The 18,044-nt window shown below is 45.1% G+C and overlaps 1 protein-coding gene across 3 annotated transcripts in view; it reads right to left on the reverse strand.

Moving 5' to 3' along the window:
• LOC147615191 (CCA tRNA nucleotidyltransferase, mitochondrial-like) overlaps positions 1 to 18,044 on the reverse strand; it is a 106,137-nt gene that overhangs the window by 51,747 nt on the left and 36,346 nt on the right. For all 3 annotated transcript variants that reach the window (XM_086779219.1, XM_086779218.1, XM_086779220.1), the window contains 2 exons: positions 2,163 to 2,212; positions 1,927 to 2,025 (listed from right to left, as the gene is read on the reverse strand). In XM_086779219.1, coding sequence (XP_086635345.1) covers positions 1,927 to 2,025; positions 2,163 to 2,212 — 149 coding nt within the window. The remainder of the gene's footprint in view (positions 1 to 1,926; positions 2,026 to 2,162; positions 2,213 to 18,044) is intronic.

An 18,044-nucleotide genomic window follows, 5' to 3' on the forward strand; every position in this document is an offset into this window, starting at 1 on the left:
TTCTGCCATTGCAACCTCCTTTTGATAGACCACAAGGGGCATCCCATAGAGCCTCGCCAAGTCATACTGGATACGATCAACATCACCAAATACAAGGAGATTCCATACATTCCTCAATAGGAGAGAAATATAAGCCATGTTGTAAGAGAAGATAATGGCTCCTGAGTGACAAGATCTCTTGCCCCAACTGGCGAGGGGATAGTACCAATGCTACACAAGCTAATAAAAAAACTCTGCGAATAGCAGTCAGAGTAAGGCCTCTGAAGATGCAGAGGAAGAGGAGATGGAGGATCTTGAGGAGAAGGGAGAGTCCTAACTCCCGACTTGGTGCTTGCATTTATTAGATTTCAGCTAGAAACTTGTACTCATTCAAGATTATTTGATTACCCGTTACACATTTAGTAGTGTATTCCTGCTGTAATGACTGCTCAATTTGATCTTTCACTTTGTCATTCACAGACTAGTACAGACACTGTTGCATTTGTGATGCTTTATTCTCTATTATGCAGAATGCAAAATGTCTTAGCACATACCATGGATCTTGGATGATGGACCATATTTCATGTTTACAATTTCATGCATTTGTATGGTGTTTTACTTTAAATTCAGTGTTTTTTGCAGCATTTTTAAACCTATTTTTACAAGTTGGTATGCACAAAAACTGCTTTTTTTGTTATCTATGAGGCTAAAAAAATGCATTTTTTGACCCCTTTACTGTATGATATGTTTTAGAAAAGTTTCTGAAAAAAAAAACGTATGAAACGTTTAAACGCCTAGCAACACTATCTGGAAAGAGACAAATGAAAATGGAGCTGAAACCAAAAATGCCACGTCACCAATTAAGGTGAAGGGGGAAAGAAATAAATGGAAATGTATGAAAATAGGGAAGTCAATAAAGAGAGACTAGGGAAAAGGAGATTGGTGAGAAAAAAGAACAAAAGCGAACATAAGATAGACCTGCAATTGGGGGTTTTCAGGAAACAGTAGGTGTGGTCTGCGATGGCCAAAAAAAGGGCAAGGGAAAAGTGGCAGAAACAACCAAAACGCACCATTTTGAAAATGGTATAGGCTGTAACATGTTCTAGATGTTTGGACCCCCCAAAATGACCAAAAAATCCTGCATTTCGACTATTTCCTGCAACCATGACTCAAAGAGCTTCATACGACACCTCACTCCTAAGCATGTGACTTGCTGGTTATTAGTTTGAGCTTCAGTACGAGGTGTACTCAAGCTGACGAACATCAGCTAACCAAAAGAAAAACTCTTCTAGAAAAGAAAAAACTGCTACTCAGTAGTACTTAGATCTGAGTGGAAAAGAGTAGTGACCAAACGACTTAAAGAAATAGCCGACACACACCCAGCCTCTTCAGGGTAGATATCCTCTTCACCCATACAGGGTTGAAATCAGCACACAAACATGAGAGGTCAGAGGTCCCTTGCTTACTGACTTCTGCAGCCTGCTGTTGCCAGCCTGTTGCCTCATTGCTTCTTATTTACAAGGATAAAAGTTAGATTCCGAAAAAAAAACTTAGTTTATAGTTGCCCAGCAAGTAATACCATTACTTTCACCTTTGTCTATAGTTGCCCAGCACGTAATACCCTTAAGTGATGCTAAATTTTTGAATTCTAGTTATTTCATTTGAGATAGAGAGAGAGAGATATGGCTAGTTGTCAGGGGTCCAAGTAACACCCCCTCCTGAGCAGCATAGTACAATAAGCACTCAAGCAAGGGCCTGCTGACACAAGTTCACAATTTTAACCACAGTCCAGCCTTAGCCCAAAAAACATAATCATGTTCATCAAGGACTATATGTTGGTAAACAGGCATAGAAATATGGAAGCATTTCTAATACCATATACATATAAAGTCAGTGTAATTGTTAACATGAAATAATGCTCAAGCAAACTTCTTCAGATTAGCATACCAAAGCGGATAGCTCTAAGAATCCGCAGCGGATCGTCCATGAAAGTATCCTTTGCAGGTAAAGGAGTTGCAATGATCCCGTCTCTCAAGTCAGACAACCCTGCAGCATCACATGCAGCACCAAATTCAAAATAAGGACACAGTGGTGCTTACAACTAATTAGATTTTAAGTATGAAAATCATGCAGCATTCACCAATGCACCGAAAACTAAGAATCATGTCATCAGTAGCCTTTACCTCTACCAGTTGGGTCTTCCACCATTCCTGTATTTATATTGTAAAACAGGCTGCAATAAGCCATCCGCAACGTTCAGATCAGTACTTTGCCTTACAATATTCAATCTATTGAGGCATATATCCATCCTACATTTGTTTTAAACACAATGACATAAACTCAAGCCCTCTAAACAAAACATATCGTTTGACACTAACAAGCACAAGGTACATGCAACAATGATTGTGGGTCTACCTTCAATTTAAATTCTTCATCATGAGGCCTCTATAAAGAAACAAGCTTTGGACTGAAAACATGCACTCAAGTGAGAGAACACCAACATGACCCTGTGCAACAATATGCATTAATACTTGCTCTAGCAAGTCATGAATTAGATGTTACAATTTAGGCAATTTTGATCAGTTTTGACACAGTTAAACAGCGTTCACTAGCCTTCCACTTTAGTTAATCGACGTTGGACTGACAGTTATACTAGTGTTATACTAATATTTGACAATGAAGGTTTTACAATTGGACTATTTTCAGACTTGCTTTCGAAAGAAAAATTATCAAAGTTATAGACAGCTTGATGCCCCGCCACCACGGAGGCCCCCTTCTTCATGTCCTCCGCACCTCAGCTCCCCCCCCCCCTCCTGCACGTGCACCTCCTCTGCTGTCCTGCACTGCAGAGCAACCCTCCTCTCTCTCTCATGTGCGCTGCACACACCACCCCCCCCCTCCCCCCTCCTTCCCTGCGCCCCCAACTCCACCTCCCACTTCTTCACAAGCCCTAGCATTTATCATGCCTACCTTTCATCTTCAGCCCCACCCGTGCCATTCTCATCAGTCCCCCCCCCCCCAAAAAAAAAAAAAAAAAAAAAAAACTCAGATTTACCATTGACCGCCCCATCACCCTTCACTATCTTGCTTCCTGGTATCAGCCTGCTTACATGTGCTCTTTAACCGGCATTCTAGTGCCACCCCTTGTTCCATCCTCACTCCCCACTCTTCAACCGGCATTTGAGGACTTGATCAGAGCCCCTCCCCCACTAAGTCCGTCCTCAAATGACCATTCTCAAACACCGACCTCCAGCTCTTGTCATCTTGAATTGCCTCCTTGGACACCACCACACAAGTCTTCTATGCATCTTGCACACAGAGGAGACCCTACATGTCCATACTCCCATATCACAAATTGGTGGTCCCCAAGTCTATTGTCTCCCCCCATCCAAGTCAGTCCAAATGCACCTTTCTTGGATCTCTCTCGGCGTGAGATCATTCATCGCCAAACAACCATGCCCACCGAGGTCCGAGATCCTAGCCATTGTCACCAGTTGTGATATAAAACCCATGGATTTTGCACACAAGCTTTGGTAATGGGCGATTATCCCATACAAGGGTTTGTGGGAACCCTCGAACCTTGTGATTGGTGCTCAGAACAGTTCTTTGGACACAAAGAGTAATTTGAGTCCAATTCTCGCATAGGAGATGTGTCCAACAAACCTCGAGGATTTGGAAAGAACTTGGCACGGAAACAAGCTTTTACCAAGCTGTCCACATTATTTAACGTGTGGAAGGACAGGTTATAAAATGGGCACCCCATGTTTTTGAAGGTGTTCACATTCAGTTATTATTGAACGGACAAAGTATAAAGTGGGCGCCCCGCAGTTAAAGCATTTCATAAAAGTTTGGCCAGATTTTTTCTCTTTGGACACGCCTAGGACATGAGAAAGGACAAGGTTTCAACGTAAGCTTCAAATTTGGGCCTTCAAAAAAACATGTCAACTCTCTTCCCATGTCCCCAACACTAGGCAAAAGGTTGTAATGCATGATTAAAGTTCAAAAATAACAAAAACGCTAGGTTTTATCAGATTGTCACCTTTTTCTTCATCCTGCACACTATATGAGGCTAGCATGAGGCTGTACGGGCGTATGGACATCGCCTTATGGATGCATGCAACAATACAGACAAGTGCCGAACAGCCATACAATCAGCCGGGAAAGTCATCAGAATTGAAATCGGCTCGTTTTGGTGATTATCGAGCACTTTTCAACTCTGAAAAGTGCTTTTTCTGTTAACGGACTGCATGGACAGATTTGGAAGCTGTTGTTTGCCGGCTATTCTGATGTTATATAGGTTGAGGTTGTGTTGAATTTCTATCACGGTTATTATTTGGCATTCTTTGCATGACTATATCAATTCAAAGATGCATTTATTTTGGGGAAGATGTAACTATTTGGCCCTCCTAGCTCTGTTTCACATGATGAAACCCATGCCCGAACACCAGACAGGTGGAAGAAGACATGGGGACAGGGTCCATAAGGTTAGATTAAGAAAAAGCATCATTCCTGGTCAAACAGCAAGGAAAAAGCAAAAGTCAAACAAGGTTAACCGCGAGCCAAGGGCACCATTGGAAAAGAAGACTGAGCCGAACCAAAAAGCTAAAAGCCACTTATTTGGCATTCTTTGCATGACTATATCAATTCAAAGATGCATTTATTTTGGGGAAGATGTAACTATTTGGCCCTCCTAGCTCTGTTTCACATGATGAAACCCATGCCCGAACACCAGACAGGTGGAAGAAGACATGGGGACAGGGTCCATAAGGTTAGATTAAGAAAAAGCATCATTCCTGGTCAAACAGCAAGGAAAAAGCAAAAGTCAAACAAGGTTAACCGCGAGCCAAGGGCACCATTGGAAAAGAAGACTGAGCCGAACCAAAAAGCTAAAAGCCACTTTTTCAAAAAGAAGCTCCAGGGCCAAAAAGCAAGGCCTTGAAGTTAGAAAAGCAAAACAAGAACTTTTGACTAAAGTTAAGTAATATTTTACTATTAAAAAGACCAAAAGTAAAGTCAAAGGCAAAAGCAAAGCAAAAGCATCACTTTTTGGCAAAAAGCAAGGCTTCCCAAAGTATAAAGGAAGCATGAGCCTCTCTTTTGAGCATCAAGTTGAAGAAGAACCTCTTTTGGACTTGGAACTTGGAACTTGGACTTGGATCTGGATACTGGATATAGTACTAGCCCGGTGAGAGATTCTTGTGGGTCATCCCCATGGTGTGCTCAGCATCAGAGATCTCGTGCCTCGACACTGACTTCGACTTAGGGATTCTACATAGGCATATTTGTTTGCTTTTATATTCATTGATTGTATTGATCGTGGCCAGCATGCCCATGGATTGTTCTTGAATAAATTCCTAAAAGGGGACAGAGCATGTTCCCCGCTCAGTGTGGTGTAATGTGCAAGATCCCTATTCCCTTCTCTCTCTCCACTCTCTCTCTATATTTTTATCTCTTGGACACGTGGTTGAGTCTGTCACACTGCACGCTACAGTGGTATCAAAGCAGGATTTCTCTTGAAGAAACTGGGTGACAGAGCCATGTCGAGAGAGCAGAGGGAAACCAAGGGCCTGATGAAGGGAACAACTATGAGACCAATCCAAGACTTTGAGATGGGAAACAAGGCCGACAATCTTTCTCATGAGACCACGGCCATGACATCAGAAGTGTACCATGACTCTCAATAGTTCAGACGACCTCTCAAAGACGAAGAATTTCTTTCTTGAAGAACCAAGAGAGAGCAAGACCAAAGAAGGGCTCAAGGATCAAGCCACTGAAGCCGAAGGAGTTGAAGTTGCTAAAGCCTATTTTCAGGCCAAAGGAGTCATCATTGCAGAAGGATCTAGAGCTACCCGTTCTGTTTCTTATCGAGGAGACAAAGAAGCTACTCCTAGGCTTGCTCTCTCAGATGCAGCTTCCTCGAGACAAGTAAGAGAAAGGAAGGCAAAGAAGCTAGAGAGATCGAAAGATCATCAGATTGACATCATGCCAGGAAGTTCGACGAGTGGTTTGCAGTGGTGTTTAGCCCATTGCATGTTTCGACTAATAAAGGCGTGGAATCTGTGGACCATAGCTAAAACAAAACCCTTTTGAAGCATTGAGACTTTATGCTAGCAAAGGACATGTTGTGGCCTATGAATGTCAAAGACAACAAGGAAGCAGATGCATTATCTCGAAGACCCTTGAGCCATGCGGTTTCTATGGGTTACCATATGGATTTCACTTTGATGAAGGATCCTTATGCTACCAAAGAGGATTTCAAAGATGTTTTGGAATAGATTGTAGGTTAGAGATTTGGTGACTTTTTTATGTCATCAAGTAGGGATTTCTTCTTTGGATTGCCAAAGTCCGGAAATGATGATATATGGACCTTTCTCAGGATACCAAGAAGATCGACTATGTTTGTTATTGGTTGGACCATTCACATCATTGCGGGATTCCATGACAGTTTATAGAAACCATGTACACGTTACTCTCAGAGGAACCTGTTTTAGAGGATCCACCAGAGGTGGAAGAACCAGGTAGACTGTGTTCCATTTTATGAGAAAAAGAGGAAAGACAATGGTCAGAAAGTTCCTCTTGGAAATGGATGCGAAATGGATGCCAAAGAAGTACTTCAAGGACTCTCCAGATATACTTCGAGTTTGAGGAAGTGGTTGGTTCAGATATATTTGAAGTACATGTTTATCGACGTCTTGCGATGATCAAGACAGATTCAAGAGAAAGAGATTGTATCTCTAATTCTTTTCACTGTATATATATTGGATTGGAATTGATCATTATTCTGCTTGTAATGGTTATTTGGACATGCTCTAGTTTGGGTGGCAACGATGCTCGATAGCCCAAGGAGCAAGATTTGTATATGGGAAGCAAGGATGCTAGATGACCCATTGGACGGCAACGATGCCAGATATATTAGACTTCGCAGTCGGGCGATCGTTGCAACTAGATGGCCCAGGTGACTGTATTGGATTTCGTAGTCGGGTGGTCGTTGTGACCAGATGGCCCAGATAACTGCATTGGATTTCGCAATCAAGCGGTCATTGCGACCAGATGGCCCAGATGACCGTCTTGGATTTCGCAGTCGGGCGATCATTGCGACCAAATGGCCCAAATGACTGTATTGGATTTCGCAGTTGGGCGCTCATTACGACCAGATGGCCCAAATGACTGTATTGGATTCGCAATTGGGCGGTCATTGCGATATTGGATTTCGCAATCGGGAGGTCATTGCGACCAGATGACTATATTGGATCTCGTAGTCAGGCGGTCAATGCGACCAGATGACCCAGATGACTATGGAAGACTTCTCGGGCGGTCCTAGTGACCAGATGGCCTTGAGGATAGTCTAAGCGGTTTCCCTCGGGAACCAAATGGCTTAGCACCATTTCGATGAAACCAGGCAGGACAATCCATGAACAGGAGGATCATTACTTGTGATGTATGTCCGAACCTCTTTTGACTTTGTGTGATGTTTTTGATGTGTGGACAATGCTTGGATTTATGGCATGTGATATAAAGAGAATGTGGGGGAGAGAGAGACCTTGAGTTCCTTGCAAGCGAAACACACACACACGAGAGTGCAAGACACAAGAGAGATGGATGGCTGAATTTTCTTCTATCTTCTTCTCTTCTCTGCAACCATATAACTAAAAGATAAGAGTACATACATAAAAGGAAAGTACTCTCCTACAAAATCAAAAATAGTTGGTCTATAGTGTGAACCCGACTATATGAGCTGGCGCTATAACTATGCCATAACTCTAGTACTCCAAAGCGGCTGTCACACAACCTATTATCCATTGGCAACATATCGACCATAATCTCACCAACTATGCCAATGGCATAAGTGCGGAAGCTATCACCCAGGCGGGTTATCAATGTCCGTCGTAGCACTAGTTGAGCTCAATATCTCAACACTCCCCCTCAAGCTCAACTCCACACACTGCACTCCAAGTAAGCTCCTAAACCTGTGGAGCTTCTCTATGCCCAATGCCTTCCTGAAGATGTTAGCCACCTCTGTGCTGACATATACCACATCTACATCACCTACTAGAACCTTCTCCCTCACAAAGTGATACTGCACCTCAATGTGCTTTGTTCTAGCATGGTATTTTGGGTTACTAGCCAACTGTATGCTACTCATGTTGTCACAATAAATAACAACTGCTCTACCCACGGGCTCACCCATATCACCAAGTAGCTTCTGAAACCAAGCTACCTCACAAGCTGCCATAGTAGCATCCCTGTACTCTACCTCTGTACTCAACAAGACAATTGTTGGCTGCTTCTTGCTGCTCCAACTCACAGTAGCACTCCCAAATGAGAACATAAATCCACTGGTAGATCTCCTATCTGCAACATTACCAGCCCAATCAGTATCTATGTACCCATGTAGCTGTGGTCGATAGTGAAGGGAAATAAGGCAGAGCTCTCATCAGCGCCATGGACGGCCAAGGGAAGGAGGGGGGAAGTTCTGAGATCGGGGTCAACCACTCCAAGAGGATGGAAGAGTCGATGTCAAAGCCAAGTCTATCCCTACCCCGTATTCCAGTGTGGCTTCTCTCCTCGGCCTCCGAGGACAACTGTCTGAAAATAAACAAGTCTCCAAGTAAACGAGCTGGACCCATACTGAAAGCTCCCCACGAAACGTGGGGACAAGGCTCCAACATATGACACTGGGTAAACAGACTAGGAGGTTCCATATCAAGGCTAGTGGAAGCTACTAAAGGGTTGGCCTAAGGTGATCCCAAGCACGCAAGAGGTTCACTGCAAATCTGTCCTCAAATGCACGGCTAAAGCCAAGAGCCCGCATCTCCATGAAAATCCATCTTGTACTCTGGGACCAAGAAACTCCCAAAATTGGGGTGCGCACGGAAAGTCCTTCCATGCCTCGCCACTCGGGAGAAGTGAAGCCCACGAACTATCAACTTGTCCAAAAGAGCGTGGCTTTGAATAGCGGGCTCGATGATGCCCAAGCCCCTCTTGGGTCGAGGCTGAATGATCACTCTCCAAGCTACCTTGGCCCAGGCGGGTCTCCCATCACTACCAGCCCAAAGAAAGTTGTGGATCAACCGCTGAACCTGACCAATGCAAACCCAGGAGAAGGCCTAGCAAGAGGTGATGCACCACATGGTAGTAAGAAGAACCTCGTTCGCCACCATGACCCAGCCAGTTGAGGAAAACCTGGCTAAACTCCAGTATAGCAGCTTCTACCGAATCCTCAGAAAAAGAGGGTGTGAGGACAAAAGGACGAAAGGACAAGATATACGAGAGATCAGAGCAAAACAACATAGCATGAAATGGGTGAGTGAGTGTATATATAATGGTGAGTGAAAACATGTACAAGAGGCCCTCTGATGTAAGGTGACTCTGTGAAGAAGACCAGTGCAGAAGCAAAGACAATGTCGGAGCTGAAGCACGGTCGATGACGAAGGCTCGTGTCGATGTGAGGCAAAGGCACTCCGAGAGGTGGTCAGTGTCGAAGGGTCGCGTAGGTGGATGCAGAGGCACTCCGAGGTGGTAGTGGGCAGCGGAAGGTGAAGTGATGCAGGCTCTGGTAACAAGGGTGTTGCAACACCTGAGTGGTGGTGAGGAGCAAAGAGGGCTGCCGTCCTGAGTGGTGTGAGATGGTGAGCAGAGAGTAGGCTGCTGTCCCAAGGTAAACTGTAGAAGAAAAACGATGAAGTATTGTAGCAGAGAGTGGGCTGCTGTCCCAAGATAAAAAATGCTGAGGTGTTGTACTGTGTAGCAGTGAGGGCTGCTGTCCCATGAACTGAAGATAAAAACACTGAGGTGCTGTATGTAGCAGAGAGGGCTGCTGTCCCATGGGCTGAAGATAAAACGATGGTATGCTCTACTGTAGCAAAGAGGGCTGCTGTCCCATGAACTGATATGAAACACTGATGTGCTGGAGCTGACAGGCGAGGATGATGAATCAGATGCAGTGTAGGCAGAAACAGCAGCAGCAACAGCAGCAGATCAAATCGTGGTACCTAATATGGTCTATAAAGTGGTACAAAGGACTGAATGAAGAGGCAATGCTATATATAGTCAAGGGGGCTTCTGGTTGGCCAGTGAAAGGGCAGTCGGCCAGCAAGACACAAAAAAGATGGATAAAATCTAATAAATCCAGAATAATCCAGATCCAGATAGATCCACTTTTTAGGGCTGGACAAAATGCCATTCCCAGACAGAAGGGCTAGTTGTTCTTCCGTGGAAATATCAATACCAACCTAGCATCCCAGATAACGAACTGGACTGCCACTCAGGATCCACTGAAAAGCCTCAACTGGCCTCCAAGTCGGAGCGGGCGATGACGAGCCAGCCCAAAATCCACACGACTTAAGCCACTTGATCTGTGCTGCAGATACATGGCAGAAGATCTCTATCGTATTGGCAAATCTTTGGAGATTCCCCTCATCTCTAGATAAATATGCTCCTATGTCATCGACAAACTCTAAGTTAAGCAACTCTTCCAGCATGCAGATGGGAAGACGCAGCCCTTGAAGCCCTGTCTCCTGAGCGGAAAGAAAACTGTTCATGGACTCGGCAACAAACAAGAATAGATAAGGTGCCAGTGGCCAGCCTTACCGGCCCGAGCAACAAAGCGGAAATCTGTCACCTCTGGCTCCCTCAAATGACAATGGTGCAAATAGGAACTGCTCCCTGACGAAAATGCATAACCCAAGTGCCAGGGGAGCGGCTTACCTGAGGTGCGGGGATATAGATGGGAGTCCGTCCACCGCCCACAGCCAGGAACAGTAGGCGGCACTAGAGGCTAAGGAGGAGTGGCCATATTATACAAAGAGGGGCTACAGCATGTGATAAAGGTAGTCAGACGAGATGAGGATGCACAGTTCATGTGGGTGAGGATCAACACCGAGAGGGCCCGAGATATCTACATTGCAATGTGCTACTTCACACCATCCACATCCAGATATGCCACCCGTGGGGAGTCTCCATACCTGCCACTCTATGAGGACATTTTGAAGTTCTCCGGTCTAGGCGGTATCCTCCTTGTTGGAGACTTCGACACCCACACCGCCAATGCACAAATACCTTTCTTTGAGACAGAGGATCCCATGTACCAAGAGATCGACACTATGGGCACAGATCTCGACCAGACATCACAGGACATGATAGCATGTACAGACTATGGAGAGTACCTCTTGGCCCTTGGAGGAGCTCATGGATTAGCCATTTATAATGGCCTAGCCCGATGGCCTAGCCCCAGCGCCTTGACTTGCTACCCCTTCGGACATGGACCTAGTACAGTGGACTACTTGGTGGGCTCTCTCTCCTTGATGCCCCTCATCTCAAATTTTTCCATTTCGCTCCATTGATGTTGCGGCTGATCATGCATACTTAGCTTTCTCCTTCAAATGCAGTACACCATCCAACCACCGGCCCTACCACACCACCGCCACCCGGGATACCACTTCATCAAGGATACCTCTTTCGTCTACTCTAACCACATTTTCCACACCCTCTCCGACCTTGACCCACACATCCGCCGCAACCGCTTTCCCTCACACCACAGCCACCCCCAGACCACTTGGAGGGACTGTTCCATAGAACAATTGGTATGATGAGGAGTGTCGTGAGACCCGTGCCTGCCTTTAGCGGGAGGCATTCTAGGCTCCACCACTCACCAGGAGGCATGACATATCTTCCGTTGTCTTGTAGAAAGGAAGAAGTGAGCCTACCTAGCTCACCTCAAGCAGGAGTTGTACTAGTTGTTTTTGGGACGGGACTACAAGGAGGCTTGGAGGGCCGAGGCTCTTCCAAGATGTCACCCGCCGCTGACCCCAAGCACCTCACCCGACATATGGCATGCATACACCACCTCCCTTTACCATGTCCCCGGACAACCACCTTTTCCCCACCCCCCCCCCCCAACCCCTAAACTCCTCCTCCTTCCACTTGAGCATGGTGAGAGATGCTATTGACAAATGGGCTGATTGCCAAACACTCGTCACATTGGAGCAATGTATTGGCTCCACTTCTAGTTCATATGTTTAACAGGGCCCTATGCGAGGGTTTCCCCGCCAGTTGGTCTTCTAACATCATTGTGCCCATTCTGAAGCAGGAGACCCCATGGATCCCTGGCACCCCTCGAATTAGACGAGATATGGAAAGTGCAGCTAGGACGGGTCAAATATTCTTTCCCACCACCGAGGAAGTGGAATTGGACTTCCAACGAAGTGAGGTAGAACGACAACTCCGAGAATTGAGCTTAACGAAACAAGAGCTTGATACTCGTAGGACAAGAGCTGAGAGAAAAGAGACGGGAAGTATTAAACTACTCCAATCACAAGGAAAAGAACCTCAAATTGCTACAGGTAGAAGTGATGGAGAAATTCCGAGCTTGGAACCCATCAACGAGGAATCCAGAATGGAGAAAGGGTTTACAACCAAAAAAGAAGAGGGTAACATAGCTGACTTGACTGTAGAAGTAGAGGACCGACGCTATACCAAGAAGGATATTGAGCTAATGATCAATCACCCTACATTCTTACAAGACATGGAGGCTCTTAATTACACAAAGACACACAGAGGTGACTAACAGGGAATTCCACCAGGGTACCACAACTGGACCAGTCGAGATATCTATAAGGGCCAATACAGGTAGGGGACAAGGTCTAGGAAGGAGGGGAGCAATTCCCCAGAGGCCTGAAAACGATCCAGCCATGGACCTTAATGTGGCCACAAGGGCAGACTTGTTAAATATGGCAGCGGAGATGGGTAGGAGGATGGTAAGGGAACTAGGCTCTACTCGAGAACCCCGACCTTCCCAAATGAAACCCCATATCATTTCAAAACTTGTCCAAAAGTTCTCTGGGGATGGGGATCCTATCCAACACGTAGAGATTTTTGAATCTACATGTGAAACCTACGGACCGGTCAGTGATGTGACCATGATACATGCCTTCTCGTTGACCTCATCAGTGGTTCCGAACCCTTAAGCCTAAGGACAAGGTTAACTTCACAAGGTTAAAGAACGTTTTTGTGCCCAGTTTTACCCGCAGTGGTGACAAATGGAGCCCTGTGGCACAACTACATAACATCAAACAAAAGGAAGATAAGTCGATGAGAGACTATGTCTCTCGCCTGAAGCACTTAAATTCAAGATGCAAACTTCGGGAAAGATTGATAGATGATCAATTGTTACCTTGTTTCAAGAGAGGGGTTAGAGACCATAAAATGTATGATTACCTAGTACTAGCCCGGCCAGCTACTCTTGATGGATGCTGCAAATTGGCAATCGAATATGAAGATAATATGTTAGAATTGCCACAACCCGAAGATGTTAAAACATCTGCAGCAACCACGACTTCGCGTGTCTCGAGTCACCAAGAAATTGGAACTCGAAGTAAGCAAGTCGAACATATGACTGTGGATGAGCTCAGCAATGCCATATTAGAAAAATTAAAGGTCAGGGAAGGAAGAGAGACATCGGGGCATTGGCATAGTCAGCTTTACCCCCGCAAGGAATTGGTGTGGTGCTCCATGTGCAGACTAAATCATACCACCACCGAATGTCCACAATTAAGTACAAGACCATTACTTTATTGCGCACATTGTGTAAAATCGAAAAATCATGACACATCAATGTGTAGATTTCCAAGGTTTCAAAATGTGGCACAACTACCAGCAAACAGAGCCCCATTGGCTTTGCCGGCACCACCCATGCAGATCACTGCCACTGCTGGACAACCCAACTCTTCCTACTTACCTGAGGGGATGTTCCGGGTACAAGACGCTTCGCCCTTGCTACCACCAGTTCTACCGCCACAACCACCACAGGCTAAGATCAATCAAGTAGTGATTGAAGAGCCATCAAAAGATGTTGAGCTGGTGCGGGAATTAGAACTTAGCGGGGAATACTACGAGGACATGGGTGAGGTCACGCCAGAATACTATGTTCTACAGAATAATACGCCAGTACCTATGTTTCAAACCACGGTATAGTGGAAGAGCAAGTAAATAAACTCAAATCTAAGAAGAGGACCTTTACAATGCTATGGCTGCGGTGGGCCACATCGAGTAGCCGAGTGCCCAAACAAGAATATAAATCATACACACCAACCACGAGCTCAAGCTCAATTAGGAGATAAGGGAAGGAACCAGGCGGATGCAACTATGTCCAGATCTGGCCGTAGGAGAAGAGTGAAGAAATTAGGAAAGGGGGTCACACGGGTTACAATCCAAGACGGATCCGAAGAAGATACAATTGATAACGGATCCACACAATCAAAGGAAGAAGGGAGTCAAGGGATCAACCTTGGAGGATTAGACTTCCGATTCATCATAATGGATACCAGGCATTGGCTATCCTGGATGGTGGGGCAAGGGTTAGCATCGTTACCAAACATTGCTCGGAAAACTGGGAGAAACCTGATCTAAAAAAAGCAGATCTAATCGTCAAAATGGCTGATGAAACATCTTCGAGACCCATTGGGCTCTTGCAGAATGTTAAATTCAGACTTTTTACATTTCGCTATCGTCATACATTTGTGGTCATGGACTTCCTACGCCAACCTGATACATATGACATAATATTGGGACGACCTTTCATGAGAGAATCCAAATTGGTGCATGACTGGGCTTTGGATCATGTGTATGTACGCAGGGACTCACAAATCTTAAAGATTGGTCTAAGAGCATGGAAAGCACACCCCATGGAAGGGCAATTGTTCGATAATGACTCAGTCACAACGAAGCGAACCACATCCCTACAGATATGCCAACCTACAGAGGGGGAAACCAAGGATGAGGAGGAAACGAGAATGTATGCATCACTACCTCCCCCGGATTTCAGTGAAAATTGGATGCATGTGTTGGCTACCATTGATGTAATGCAACCCAACGGAACCCATTGGAATCTGGAACCGTCCCCACAACTTCTATCTGGATGGTTAATTGGCAAACCATGGATGAGGAATGGGAAACATCAAGTACAGAAGGTACTATGGCACGAAGCCGTACCAGTGTCCAACGCCTCAGGCGATGGCAGAGACAGAAACGGTACCTAGCCCGACGAAACGCCCTGTTGCGGAGCAGACCTACGGATGCCCAATGGTTAAGATACCTTGAGGCTACAAAGGTACATGATGAATTCTCAAAGGACTCAGGCGAGAAGTTGAGCAAAATATCATTGGAAGGGAGGCACCAAGAGCACCCTTCAAGAAACCGATACACCCAAGCTTACAAAAGCGGGACGCCGAAAACGCAACAAAGCCTTAGCAGAGGTAGAGCGTGAGGCCAAGAAGATCATGGCAAAAGCCAAAAAGGACAATGAGGACAAAACAGATATGCTTTCAGTACTCGACCATTTCAAGAACTATACAATAGATGATCGGAGAGTGGTCTAGCTAACAGCCACTAGGGTAAAGGAGGAAGGGCTGTCGGCATCATACGATGGTCCGGCAGAAGTCAAGAAGTTGATATTGCGGGACCAGGGGAAGAAGCACGGCCCGTATACATTGCTAAAGATTTGACTTCTGCAGAGAAAGAAGAACTCATTGCTCTCCTCAAGGAATATAAGGATTGTTTCGCCTGGAATTACAAGGAAATGAAAGGGGTACTGCTAGAGGTGGTACAACATACGATTTCAATCATGGAAGGCTCAAGGCCAACCATGCAGAAACCATACCAGATGAATCCAAAGTATGCAGCAATTGTAAAGGAGGAAATTGATAAGCTCATTGCTGCAAACTTTATTTATGAGATCGAACATACGGATTGGTCGTCGCCTATTGTGATAGTGCCTAAAGAGAATGGGAAACTGAGAGTATGTGTCGATCTTAAAAAAGTAAATGCGGCCACTCGGAAGGACAATTACCCATTACCTTATACTGAACATGTCTTGGAAAGAGTGGCTGGGAGGAAAGCGTACAGCTTCTTGGATGGATTTTCCGCGTAAAATCAAGTGTCCATAGCACCAGAAGACCAACATAAGACAGCCTTCAACACAATGTGGGGGACATTTGCTTACAAGGTCATGCCATTCGGTCTCACAAATGCCCCGGTAACCTTTCAACGATTGATGTGCACAGCTTTTAAGAACTACTTGCAAAAGTGGTTGGAAGTGTTTATTGATTATCTATGTGCACATTCTCGATGGGAAGATCATTTGACCTGCTTAAGGAAAGTGTTTGAACGTTGCCGATTATATCGGATATCATTAAACCCCTTGAAGTGCCAATTCTAGGTCAAGCATGGTGTGATACTGGGACACAATCTCAAAAAATGGTATATCCACTGATGATAGCAAGGTCAAACTGATCTTGGAGCTACCACCGCCTACCAACTACAAAGGAGTGCAAAGGTTTATGGGTCATGTGGGGTATTATCGACGCTTCATCATACTTTATGCTGAGATAGCCAGACCCTTGTACAAACTTCTCATTGTCTTTGAGTGGACTAAGGATGTCAAGAGGCTTATGATCGTCTAAAGCAAGCCTTGGCAAGCACACCTATTTTGTGACTCCCCAATTGGGATCTCATATTTCACGTACACATCGATGCGTCAAATTTTGCTATTGGTTGCGTGCTAGCCCAACCTGGTGAGTTCAAATTGGACTATCCAGTTTGCTTCGCTACTCATCAGGTGAATGATGCACAGGTGAACTACACCACTACAGAGAGAAGGATTGGCCATGGTCTATGCAATCAAGAAATATCGACATTATCTCTTGGCCAACAAATTCATATTTTTTGTGGACCATCAAGCCTTGCTATATCTAGTGAATAAACCTTGCACTACGGGAAGAATCACCCATTGGCTGCTATTGTTGTTGGAATTTGACTTTACTGTCACGGTAAGGAAGGAAACACAACATGTGTTTTCCGGCCACCTGTCCAGAATTCCGAATGGAGAACCAGCAACTGGTGTCGATGATGACCTTCCTGATGCTTGTTTATTCAAGTTGGATATGGTACCTAAGTGGAGCGAAGAGATCTCGGAGTATCTAGCTTATGGTTTTCCGCATGACATACCCTTGAACAAGGATAAGATGCGGCGGCTTATCAAGCTTGTGGCACCATATCAATTGATTACCAGAGAACTATATAGGCTAGGCAAAGACAATGTGCTCAAACGGTGCGTAAGAGAAGATGAATTTGTGACCGTACTGGAAGAATCTCATTCACGGATAGCAGGCGAGCATTTTGCTGGAGAAATTACAGCTCGGAAGGTACTTCAAGCTGGACTCTGGTGGCCTATGTTATTCGGGGACACCATAGAGTTCGTCAAAAGATGCGAGGAATGCCAACGTTTCGCTATTCCACAACAAAGAGACAAGATGCCACTAAACCCCATCATCGTAAGGCAACCATTTGAGAAATGGGGGATAGATTTTGTGGGGCCGATTAGTCCAGCGACACATCCATCCCAAGCCCGCTACATAATTGTGGCCACGGACTATTTCACGAAGTGGACGGAAGCCAGAGCTTCGAAGAAAGCTGATGCGCGAACAACTGCAAAATTTGTATATGAGCAAATCATATCAAGATTCGGATGCCCATTAGAATTAGTGAGTGATCGCGGCTCACATTTCATCAATGAGGTAATTAATCATTTGCTTGCAGGATTCTTAGTAATCCATCGAAAATCATCACCTTACTACCCACAAGCCAATGGTCAAGCGGAAAGTACCAACAAGATTTTGTGTACCATCTTGACAAAAACATTGGAAGCAAATCGAACAGATTGGGAGCATAAGCTGACAGCAGCTCTTTGGGCCTGAATACCTAGTCCCAAGCTTAAGGATTGCTGTACAGGAGCGTCTAACTGAGAATGCATTAGCTGAAAGGCTAATTGACTTGGAAAAACTGGATGAGACCCAGTTGATAGCATCACATGGACTCATGGTCGAAAAGTTACGCAGGAAACACTGGTTTGATAGAAACCGCAAGCAAAAAGAACTAAAAACAGGAGACCTTGTCCTCATGTATGGTGTGGGAAACGCCATGAAAAATAAACTTAAATACCGAGGCTTGGGACCATTCCGAATATTGGAAATCACACCTCAAGGGTCTATCCGAATAGAAACAATTGACGG

The sequence above is a fragment of the Cibotium barometz genome, chromosome 40 (genome assembly GCF_041138505.1).
Source record: "Cibotium barometz isolate CiBa-2024 chromosome 40, ASM4113850v1, whole genome shotgun sequence".
Lineage (NCBI taxonomy): Eukaryota > Viridiplantae > Streptophyta > Polypodiopsida > Cyatheales > Cibotiaceae > Cibotium > Cibotium barometz.